Consider the following 12,513-nt stretch of genomic DNA (forward strand, 5'->3'; position numbering starts at 1 on the left):
CAGACAGGTCACGGGTAATAAACAAAAATTCACAGCTGGTGACCTGTCCATGACTTTTACTATATGAATACCATGACTAAAACTTAGCAGTTCCTGGCACCCCGGACAATATTGCTCTGGGGGGGCCTCAGGACATCGCTACTGGGGGCACCCATGGGCCGAAGGCTAGCCCCTGAACTGGCTGCGGGGGCTGACTGCCCCCAGCCACTCCTGCTCCAAGGCCCCGGGGACTACTGCTCGGGTGCTCCCCGGGGCATTCCCCGGGCCACCCGAGCAGTGGTTAGTGTGGCAGGCCCCGGGACTGCTGCTTGGGCACTCCTCGGGGCCAGCTGTCCCGGGACCACCTGAGCAGCGTCCAGTGCAACTGGCTAATGGGCACCTGGGGCCAGCTGCTCTGGTGGCCTTGGGATCAGCCACACTGGCCATTGCAACTGCGAAAGTCACGGAATCCGTGATTTCCGTGACCTCAGTGACAGTCACAGCCTTACCTATAACTGATTCACCTGCTTGTGTTCATTAATTCAACTTCCTGGGCCCAACTCATACACTTCAAATGTCTTGAGTTCCTAAAATGTTCAAACGCTTCAAACCTATGCCATTTCTTTCTTTTCTCTTTTCTTTTCTTTTTTTTTAAAATCAACCTCCCAAAGTAAGTTTCCTCCTACTTTCTGCAAATATAGCTATGCAATTTGTGAGTATTATGGCCATCCCCAATGCATTCTGAAAATTTTTATCCCCAATAGACCAGTCAACTTCCCTATACCCATATTAAAAAGAGTTCAACTGAACAAGCTGCAGAGACCAGTGAAGCTATCAAAAATGACCCAACCTCTCAGCCTTATTCCCAATTCTTCATTTTTATTGCTATAAAATTACGCAAAGGTTCAGGAATAGGATGAAATATGGTGAAAGTTTTTCAAACAGTAACATGCAGTGGCAGGTAAAAAAGAAAAATGAGACAGAGGGACTAAAAAGAAGCAATAAATAGGAAGAAAGCAAAGAAAACTAGTAAACTCATCAGCTTTTCCCTTGATTTCCCCCAAGAAAGAATTCCAAATTTACATAAAGGGTTTTTGTTTTGTTAAAATAAATTTGCAAAAGGACACTAAATATGTAAACAAATTTGTATACCTTATCACAGTACAGCTGAGCAGATTTGTTCAGGATCACAAGGTCCCAGGCCTGTTTAACTCAGTCTATCTCAGTGAGAAAGTCAGGGTAGTAGCCCAGCTATAATTAATTCACCGACTCAGCCAGCAGCAAAAACTGAACCACTGTCATTCTTCACAGAACCCAAAACACAAGATTCTGGAGCACGAGGCATCAAAAAGCCAGCAATTTTCAACATGACACAAAATTATCAGAAAGTAATATACAGTATTTGTCTCTATTACAATGGTAGCTTAAACATCACTTTGTTGGGGGGAGAAAATCCCCACCTTCCTCCCAGTATTTATGAGGCATGCAGGAAATGGGAACTACAAACCTGTTTGGTGGTTTCATCAATAAGATCAAAAAATGCCCTAATGGTAGCCAAGACCAATTCTTTACACCTAGAACAAAACATAAGGAACACTATATTTAAAAATGCAACAACAAAGAAAGGTATGGGCTAGATGTTTTCAGAAAATTACTCTCTGAAGTTAAATGAATTTATAAAAAGTGATGAAGGTAAGGGATGGAGAAAGATGTCATGTCAGTTACCTAACTCCTTTGTTCTATTTGCTTACCATACTATGGAGAGGTGGTCTGTTGAGGCCCAAGTTCTAGGCACTGCTGAGCTCTGTTTGGGGGAGAAAAATATATTAGCTTTTTGGGGATTCAACATTAAAACATTAGAAATTTGAAAATTTATTTGTGATTTATGTCTGAATATTTATTAAGATGGGCTTTTACAAAATTATCAGACAAGAGCTTGGTTAGCCTTAAGATAAAGCTGGGGAAAAAACCTTATCACTTCAGGAACACACTTTGAATTCTCATGGTTAGTTTTCTTAAAAAAAAAAAAAAAAAATCATTTTCCCTAAAGTTAAGATTCGCTATCTTTAAAACAAACATTTCTCAACTTATTTAAATGGATTCTATTATTCCATGTTCCCAACTATCCATCAGCCATCTGCATCCACATCCAAAACCTGGGAAAGTAGGAGGATCTTGCAATGTAGCCTGAATGTCACCAGTTCTGGACTCTGACAGATCCAGGGTGGAACAGAGGGGGAAACAGTACCAGATGGAACATAACAGAACCAAGACACACACGCCCCTACCTCCCACCTCCAAAAAATATTTAGCAATTGTACATTTTCAACCATTTAACCTTTTAGTCTTAGAGCATCACAATTTCTGTCCTACCACTCTGGGGGGAGAGTTGGACTTGTAAGAGGCAAGATCCCATTTAAGGCTTCACAGGTTAAAACCAATATCTTAAATTTCAACCAAAAGTCAACTGATAGTTATGGGAAATCATGGAGCACAGTTGCAATATGATATTTGAGTGAAATGCCAGTTAAGTGCCTTTATGTTCTGCACCAACTGCAGTTCCCTAATAATATTAAGGTAGAGTCTCATGTAGAACATTTTATAATAGCTCAGCTTTGACATGAGAAAGGAATAGATCGCCACTGCGAGGTCTGCACTCAAACTAAAATTATGCACATTTATTACCAAAAAAAGATGATACTCTTGACTACTGCTACCACCTGGATAATCAGAATCAGGTAGGAATTCAACAAGATTCACAGGCTGCAAACCTTAAAATGAATGGCAAGCAGACAGGGATTATTTCAAACTTTCAATGTAATCATTATAGCATGGGGCAAACAACAACAGGGAAATAATTCACTCATCTGGGTTGAGTTTCAAGTCACTAGCCAACACCCAAATTTTCATTTGAGCCCAGGTAAATCTCACCAGTGGGGTTGGTGGAGATAGAAATATAAATCTGGGCGTTATCAGCATAACAAGACACCATGTACCATTCTTCAATATACATGTTGTAAACCCCTGGTACTCCTTGCTCAGCATATGTATACAAGACCACCACTATGGAACAGCACATGAAAACGCCTTTGTTGAAAATAACCATTGTCCAATACTACTCTTTGGTTACTCTCTTAGTTACTAGGCAACTGAATTCTGTTACAAATCAGGTTAAAGAAAAAACAAATTTCCAGTTATTTATTACTACAGATGCAAGTTTCTTTAAGGTTTCAGAGTAGCAGCCGTGTTAGTCTGTATTCGCAAAAAGAAAAGGAGTACTTGTGGCACCTTAGAGACTAACACATTTATTAGAGCATAAGCTTTCGTGAGCTACAGCTCACTTCATCGGATGCATATTTAAAGTTTCTTTAAATCCACTTTATCTGAGGATTATGAAGCAGAGTGGAAAAAGTAACTACAAAATGAAATTTTCTCCACCTCACCTTTGTGCTCCAAAGTGAAATTTGTATACGGCACATCTCATTATCAGATGTGTTCTTTCAAACCTAGTAATACTGCAATAAGAGTTTATTATACTACACCATACATACTGTATTCAGACACAGGTACATACAGCCCATAAACAGTTAACATAATACCATTAGAAGACAATTAAAAAAAAAAAAGATTTTACCACAACAAATAAGGCACTGCTACGTTGACTTAATCTGGGTAGAAAAGCGAGTCCTGAACGAACTTGGTAATCTCTGAATCCTCCAGCCACAGAAAGGGTAGTTAGATTTCTTACATCTTGGGCCTTTAAAATCCAATGTTTGTTTACAGCTGTATAAAAATCTTTTAAAAAATTGAAAATAGATTAAAATTCACTTTATACAAAGAAACAGTGGAAATTTTTTCACAGCATTTAGTAAAAAAAGTTTTTTCTGAGCTATGCTGGTAGCCTACTCAGAAGTCAAGTTTCCATTCCCATTTTTGAGTCTTGTGTTAGAAAACAAAACTGTATTTCTGTACCCAATGCAGGGGTGATCAGACAAGTCAGATGCAACTATGTTTTTTTACACCAGCTGAGGATGCGCTTCCAAATATTTAGTCTCGTGATCGATAGTGATCGATAAGGAAGGCCAAACAGAAGTATGCATTTGTGGTATCAGTCAACAGTAGAGGTAGAAATTAATAGAAAGGCAGCAGTGGTAAAATCAAGGGGATAGGGATCACCCATGCTTAGCTGCCACAAAATACAAACAAAAAGATAGAACACAAAAAATTCTACATATAATAATAATAAATAATAATAATAATAATAATAATAATATACACACGCACAAAATACACACACACTAAAATATACTACTGCACAGTTAGGATTGCCAACTTTCTAATCGCACAAAACCAAAAACCCTAACCCTGGCCCTTCCCCAAGGCCCCACACCTTCCCCGAGGCCCTGCCCCCAGCTCACTACACTCCCCCTCCCTTGGTAACTCACTCTCCCCCACCCTCACTCGCTTTCATTGGGCTGGAGCAGGGAGTTGGGGTGCAGGAGGGGGTGAGGTCTCTGGGATGCAGGAGGGGCTTAGGGTGTGGGAGGGAGCTCAGGGCTGGGGCAGAGGGGTTCAGGGTGTGGGGTTACCTCCGGAGGCTCCCGGTCAGCAGCACAGCGAGGAAGCTAAGGTAGGCTTCCTGCCTGTCCTGGCACCGCACTGCGCCCCAGAAGTGGCCAGTAGATCCTGCTACTAGGCGTAGGCGGCTCCGCGCACTGCTCTTGCCCGCAGTCACAAGGTTCCTGGCCAATGGGAGTGTGGAGCCAGTGCTTGGGGCAGGGACAGCGCACGGAGCCCTGTGGGCACCCTGCCTAGGAGCTGGACCTGCTGGCCACTTCCGGGGTGCAGCGCAGAGCCAGGACAGGTAGGGACTAGCCTGCCTTAGCTCCACAGCACCACCAATGGGACTTTTAACAGTTGACGGTACTGACCAGAGTCGCTAGGGTCCCTTTTCGACCGGATCTCTGGTCGAACACCGGACACCTGGTCTCTGGTCGAACACTGGACACCTGGTCACCCAATGCACAGTACAGATTCATAACTTTTGAAATGTGCATTCTTATCAAGTCTAACTTCATAAAAATTAAAATACTGTAGAGTATTGCTATAACGTCAACACAGTAATTCTTTTCTCCTTTGGTCTCTGAAAATTTGTACATTATGCTATCTACAAACATTTAATCTCAATTAGGACCAATATTTGTATTTAATATTCTCACTGTCCCATCCAAATACCTTTGACTTCACTGAGAGGGCCGGATGAAACTTGGCAAATTGCATAAAAAGTAACAAAATAACTAGGTATTCAGTCAGAAGAGAACATAAATTTTGAATATCAAGGTTTAACACAAGGAAGCATTCGCTCATGGGGGAAATAGGAAATCTCTTTGACCTGTAATTTACAAGGTTCCAAATTACTTCTATTTTCTGTGTAAGATGCTGGAAATTAAGTGCTCCCACCACTACACCGAAGGTCAAGTTAAAAGCTGAAAGACAATATTTTGATATTTATATGACAAACTGATGTTCTTTTAGTGTCTCAGTTCTGTCATAGGAGAAAGAGTGAAAGATTAGAGCATCTCTCTTTTTCCATAACAATGTGCTTTCAGACCACAGTAATGCAACAGATTCATTATCTCTCTCTCTGTCTCTGTCTCTCTCTCTTTCACACACACACACACACACACACACACACACACACACACACACACACACACACACACACACACACACACACACACACACACACAGAGCATTAAGAAAGAAACATATAGTGCCCAATGCAACACTTAAATGACGTAAACTTACCAGTAAGATATTTGTCTAAAGGCATTACAGGTGCAACATGAGGTGTGGCTTGTGTAATGAGGAGGTTTATAAATTCAGGCTTAAAATTCTTTAGAGTGAGCAATGCTCTTGCAACAAGACCACCCATGGAATGACCTACTATTGCAACACTGCTTGGAGCAAATTCTTGATCCTTCAGAAAAAGAAAATAGTAATCACTCAAAGTTAGAATTTGAGAACATTCATTTAAACAAACAGATGAAACTTAAGGCTTGTCTACACTTACCGGGAGATCCACGAGCAGCAATCGATCCATCAGTGGTTCACTTAGTGGGTCTGGTAAAAACCCACTAAATGGACCGTAGATCACTCTCCCATGGACTCCTGTACTCTACCGGATCAAGAAGAGTAGGTGGAGTCGACGGGAGAGCGTCTCCCATTGACATTGCGTAGTGTGGATCCCGCCGTCAGTAGATCTAAGCTATTCACATAACTCAAATTGTGAATCTTAGATCGAATTTTCCCTGTAGTGTAGACAAGGCCTTAGACATTGATCTATCATTTAGTTAAAAATTGTGCATTTTTCTCTTAAATTAATCATGTTGCTCAAAGAAAATAGTCTGGTTTAATAGTTTGACAAGATGTTACTAACTGACCCATATTTTAGATGCTTTGGTCTTCCAGAATCACTAAGTAAACACAGGCTCATCACAAGAAAAAATTAGAATGTAGGAGGTGCTGTACTTCAAAAACTGTAGTTTATAGCTGATATTATAATGTTTGAGAACCTTAAGGAAGCAGACCAGCAAATAAGCTTTTAGGCTGAGACATGTTTTCTAAATCTGTATTAAACATTTAAATAAACAGTTCTGGAAACATAAATGAGCCTACTGCATTTCTACTACAAAGAAGTTTACATATTATATGTCAATATTTTATTTAAAAAAATGAGAAAACTATCGAAGGCTTTGGGCACCCCTTGAAATGAGAGCAAACACAAAATCCAAAATTTGTTTACAAAATCAAGACTAAAGCAGGAGTATTTTTCTCTCATCCACATAATCTACACCACATAAATAACAGCCAATATATCTATTACAATTAAAAATTTGCATCCCACAATTTCCCACTGAACAAAAATTCCATCCCAGTTTTTAGTAGAAAAGGAAAAAAAACCCCTCAAAATACTATTCATGTGCATACTTCACATCTTACCTTGTATAGCTTAAGAATTACTTTAATGCACTCATGCACAAATCTGGTTTGTCTTTGCAGACTACCACCATATAGTGCAACCAGCTCCTCATTAAAATTGACAGTGAAGAAATTGAAATGGTACTTGAAGTCAATGTCTTCTGCTTTTCTAAGTGCTATAGAGCCAAGAGAACGTACTAGGAAAAGAAATTGCACTAGTTAAATCACAGAAACACCTTTCTTCTAACTGTAGTCAATGCTACTACTCACAGTTGGATTCTCCAATACAAACAAGTCACAATGTAGCTGGTAAAAATAAACATTATCTTACTACCACTGGATATTCAAGTTCTTTAAACCTGACCAGTGTTCACTTGATGCAAGTCATCTGTATGCATCAAAAAGAATGGAAAGCTTTCCTCTTTTACCAACCTATAAGTTTACTTCCCTTGTTTTAAGACATACATACATGAGAAAATAGGATGAAAAATATCAGTTAGTTGATAAGAAATGTAAAAATGAGATAAGCAAGAACATAATTTTTTTTTCAATTTTCCCGAGGAAAGTATTCAAAGAATACTGAAAGTTTCATATCAAAAACCTACAAAAGAAAATACAGAAATCACAACCTAATAAGAAAGAGGCGGGAAAGATTATAGATAAATTAACTACAAAGAAGCGCCATACTCATTGCAAGATTAAATCAGTTATACATATCCTAAACCTCCATGACCACTGAAAAGAGAGTTTGATTATATACAGTTTGCTCAAGAGCATCAGATTGGGCCACAGGCATTCAATCTCCTCCAGATCTGGTTTTCTGCTCCTTACCCATCAACAGCACAGACTAGCAAGGGGAATATATTAGCCTTATGCTAGATGCACTACCATTGCTAGGGTCTTCCAATTAATTCTTTGAAGAACATGGGACCTGGGCAGCTTGACTTTCGAACTACATGGAACCATGGAGAAAGCACTTTTCCCTTCATTCCTACCACAAGAGTAGATGTGATTCTCCCACTCATTTCTTCCCCAAATCTTCAGCCTTGCAGAGATAAAATCCTGCTTTCCCTGTCCAGCCCTGGTTGCTACTGAGCATGGCCTTCTCACTGTAATGCTACCACTCAGTTACTACTGAGAGAGGGGGAAATAGAGAGGGAACCACCATCAGTAATGGCTGCAAATATAGCTCTTAGAAACAGAAAATATAGCTGAAAGATACGGGATCCACCCCAGGCTGCAAATGACTAGTTTGTGAAGACAGTATAAAGTAGGGCTGTCAATTAATCACGCGAGTTAACTGCAATTAACTAAAAAAAAAATGAATCGCAATTAAATTCCACTGTTAAACCACAGAATAGCAATTGAAATGTATTAAATATTTTTGGATGTTTTTCTACATTTTCAAATACATCGATTTCAGTTACATCACAGAATACAAAAGTGTACAGTGTGCACTTTATATTATTTTTGATGACAAATATTTACACTGTAAAAATGATACAGTATTTTTCAATTCACCTCATACAAGTACTGTTGTGCATTCTCTTTATCATAAAAGTGCAACTTACAAATGTAGATATTTTTTGTTACATAACTGCACTCAAAAACAAAACAATGTAAAACTTTAGAGCCTACAAGTCTATTCAGTTCTACTTCTTGTTCAGCCAATCGCTAAGATGAACAAGTTTGTTTACATTTACGGGAGGTAATGCTGCTAGCTTCTTATTTACAATGTCACCGGAAAGTGAGAACAGGCAATTGCACGACACTATTGTAGCTGGTGTTGCAAGATTTTTTTAATCGCTTGAAGCCCTAGTATAAAGACTACAAGGAAGAATGTTTGAGCATGGGGAAAAGTCTCTCTGGGAACAAAAAGCAAGTTTCTCCTAGAGAGCAACAGTTTGTGAGATCTAGATCCTGCTTTGTCTTTAGTCACCCCTGAAAATATCCTTTCACTGTGCAGATTCAGTTATCAAATAACCTCAATGAGCCCTGTTGAAAAAGCTAAACACCACATATTCAAAGCACTGAACAGATATTAAATAATTCCCACAGCACTCTGGTAAGATTAATATATTTTAAGATCAGAAGGGACCATAAATCATCTAATCTGACCACCTGTATAATACAGGCCATAGAATTTCATCCAGTTACTCCTGTATTGAGCCCAAAAACTTGTGCTTGACTAAGGCATATCTTCCAGAAAAGAATCCAGTCTTGAACTGGAGACTTCAAGAGAGGGAGCTCCACCACTTTCCTTGGTAGTTTGTTCCAATGGTTAATCAACTGTGCTGTTAAATTTGTATTAGAAATAAGGTACAAAGTTGTCTTGCTTTAACTTCCAGCCACTAGTCTTTGTTATGCCGCTCCCCCCTAGATTAAAGAGATCTTTAGTACCGGATATTTTCTCCCCATAAAGGTACTTACACACACTAATCAAATCTCTTCTTGATCTTTTTGCCTCCCGGTAAGGCATTTTTGCAGCTATCAAATAATTTTTGTGCCTCTTCTCTATCCCATTTTTCAGTATTCTTTTTTAAAATGGGGACACCAGAACTGGATGCAGTATACTTTTAGCAGTCTCAGAAACGCCACAGATGATGGTAAAATCACCTCGCTACTCCTCTGTTTATACATCCAAGGATTGCATTTGCCCCTTTTGTCACAGCATCGCACTGGGAGTTCATGTTTGTCCACTATGATCCCTAAATCCTTTTCAGAGTCACAGCTTTCCAGGATACAGTTCCTCCATTCTGTAGGTAAACCTGCATTTTTTGTTCCTAGATATATGACCTTCAGTTTGGTTGCAATAACACACATTTTCTTTACGTGGGCCCAGACTACCAAGTGATCCAGATCACTCTATATGTTTCCCTTTGATTCCTAAATGGTCACTCTCTGTATTGCTGTGTTTTCAAAAAGACCTAATTAGTTCACAATAGAGTCTGTACTTCTTTAAACATAATTACAAGTGTACATTTGGCATCTTGTGTGATGATTATTTCAGTAATCTTCTTTGGATACCATTGTCCTCACGTGCCTTTAAATATGTTTTCTAAAACTATAAATTATTAAATGTTTTACTATGTCATTATGACAAAGTATGTATAATTTCAGTCAAAAGAATTAAAGCACCTTTGAAGGTTAAAAAAAGTCAGCTTAAGTTACTCATTGGCTAAGTGCATGCAAGGCTTATTTACTAAGCTAAACTAAAACTATATTTTGGGGGCATATACTAATTGTTTACAAAAGCAAAGAGGTTTTTTTTTTTTATCACCACCACTAGAATGCTGAATAATTCTGTTTCAATGCACTTTCTTAAAACGAAAAGGAGTACTTGTGGCACCTTAGAGACTAACATTTATTTGAGCATAAGCTTTCGTGAGCTACAGCTCACTTCATCAGATGCATTTGGTGGAAAATACAGTGGGAAGATTTACACACACACACACACACACACACACACACACACACACACACACACACAACATGAAACAATGGGTTTCATCATACACACTGTAAGGAGTGTGATCACTTAAGATGAGCCATCACCAGCAGCGGGGGGGGGGGGGAAGGAAGAAAACCTTTCATGGTGACAAGCAAGGTAGGTCATTTCCAGCAGTTAACAAGAACATCTGAGGAACAGTGGGGGGGAGAAATAACATGGGGAAATAGTTTTACTTTGTGTAATGACCCATCCACTCCCAGTCTCTATTCAAGCCTAAGTTAATTGTATCCAGTTTGCAAATTAATTCCAATTCATCACTCTCTCATTGGAGTCTGTTTTTGAAGTTTTTTTGTTGAAGGATAGCCACTCTCAGGTCTGTAATCGAGTGACCAGAGAGATTGAAGTGTTCTCCGACTGGTTTTTGAATGTTATAATTCTTGACATCTGATTTGTGTCCATTTATTCTTTTACGTAGAGACTGTCCAGTTTGACCAATGTACATGGCAGAGGGGCATTGCTGGCACATATCACATTGGTAGATGCGCAGGTAAACAAGCCTCTGATAGTGTGGCTGATGTGATTAGGCCCTATGATGGTGTCCCCTGAATAGATATGTGAACAGAGTTGGCAACGGGCTTTGTTGCAAGGATTGATGAGTTTATACCAAATGTAGAAACAGGCTACATTAAGACTTGGAACAACATGCCACGGTTGAGCCACTTGCCCCTGGGGTAACTAGCAGCAAATCTGAAACTGCTTTTGTAGATGGGAGGAGGAATTGAAGCTTATTTTTAAGGTATCTAAAACTAGATTTGATATAAAAGACCTCAGAATTCTCCAGTAGCTAGTGAGTTTTACCCCTTCTTCTAATTCAGTTGTGCTTTTACTCAATATGACTGTTCTAAAATATCGTTCAAGTCAAAATCAATCAGATTTTTGCAGGTCAGCCAGGTTGTCAATTATGGTATAATACAACAGACGTGATCTGAGTAGCAGCCTGTGGATTTTTCCTGCCTACATTAGTGAAATTTAGAGGAATTACAGAATGATCCCTGTGGGAATCATACAGAGGTGCTGGGTTCCTGAAGCACAAGTACCTTTTAGGATGTATCCACAATAGTGAAAATAGAACCCCAAACTCACCATTGGAACCCACGAGTGGTAGCAACAGTAAAGCTATGATTTAGGGGCATTTTCACCACTGTGTGCCTGGTCTGGTCTGAACTTATTTACATAAGAGCTTCCACCAGAAGGCAACAGTAGTGATTTATATGGGTCCTATTTTTGCCAGAAAGAGTCGCACTGACTCTAGTCTCAAATGAGGCTGCTTTCCTACTTTCCTTGGGTAGAGGACAAAACACTTTGTGGTCAAGTGAAAGAAATGTAATAACGTAATTAAGTTATCTTAATTTAAGACAACTAACCTCACATAGAACTGTGTAAAAATTTTTAGTTAAATCATTGGACAGATAATGTACATGTGTCTTAAAAACAGTGATAGATTTAGCACAGCATTATTTCAGTTTTAAGTGAAATCAATTTGATTTCAATGGACATACACTGGAGTAAAACTGGTGTAATGCTGTGGGGAATCAGTCCCAGAATTAAATCTATAATCTTAGTAGGTTAAATAATAATACATTCCATTGAGTCAAGTTATTTAAAGCTATGCTATTTCTTTGTTTTACTATATATTTATTTATGAAGTGTTAACTGGTTTACAAATCCTTGCCATGTAAATATCAGCACCAAAAAGTAATTGTAGCTTTTGTTGAGACATTATACAGGAATATTGTAATCAACAGAGAGCTGATGACTATGTTACCTATTACAGACAGCATACATAAAACACCTTTGATGTCATTTCTAGTTATTTTATTATATTGAGTGAAATGTCTGATTACACATTTTTAAACAGACTACATATGTCTATAAAGAGTTAATATTAAAGAAAAGGACAGGTGTGCTTTTTTTTTTTCGGGCAGGTGAATGTACTTTGTCTAAGTATTGAATAAAAGGTACCGGTAATCAAATGCTTAAGTATCTTTTTTGTCCTCTGTGTATTTCGCTGGGTTTGTAATTGATATGGTAATTTTTCCCAT

The 12,513-nt window shown here is 38.8% G+C and overlaps 1 protein-coding gene across 4 annotated transcripts in view; it reads right to left on the bottom strand.

Moving 5' to 3' along the window:
- The window catches only part of PGAP1 (post-GPI attachment to proteins inositol deacylase 1), an 80,736-nt gene that overhangs the window by 59,110 nt on the left and 9,113 nt on the right, over window positions 1–12,513 (bottom strand). For 2 of the 4 annotated variants that reach the window (XM_038422520.2, XM_043505518.1), the window contains exons 3-7: window positions 6,982–7,157; window positions 5,788–5,959; window positions 3,614–3,774; window positions 1,731–1,783; window positions 1,487–1,553 (exon numbers count right to left, since the gene is read on the bottom strand). In XM_038422520.2, coding sequence (XP_038278448.1) covers window positions 1,487–1,553; window positions 1,731–1,783; window positions 3,614–3,774; window positions 5,788–5,959; window positions 6,982–7,157 — 629 coding nt within the window. Of the gene's footprint in view, window positions 1–1,486; window positions 1,554–1,730; window positions 1,784–3,613; window positions 3,775–5,787; window positions 5,960–6,969; window positions 7,158–12,513 lie in introns of all 4 variants that reach the window. The other 2 variants (XM_043505516.1, XM_043505517.1) reach the window with 1 other exon arrangement.

Source organism: Dermochelys coriacea, chromosome 11 (assembly GCF_009764565.3).
Source record: "Dermochelys coriacea isolate rDerCor1 chromosome 11, rDerCor1.pri.v4, whole genome shotgun sequence".
Classification (NCBI taxonomy): Eukaryota; Metazoa; Chordata; order Testudines; family Dermochelyidae; genus Dermochelys; species Dermochelys coriacea.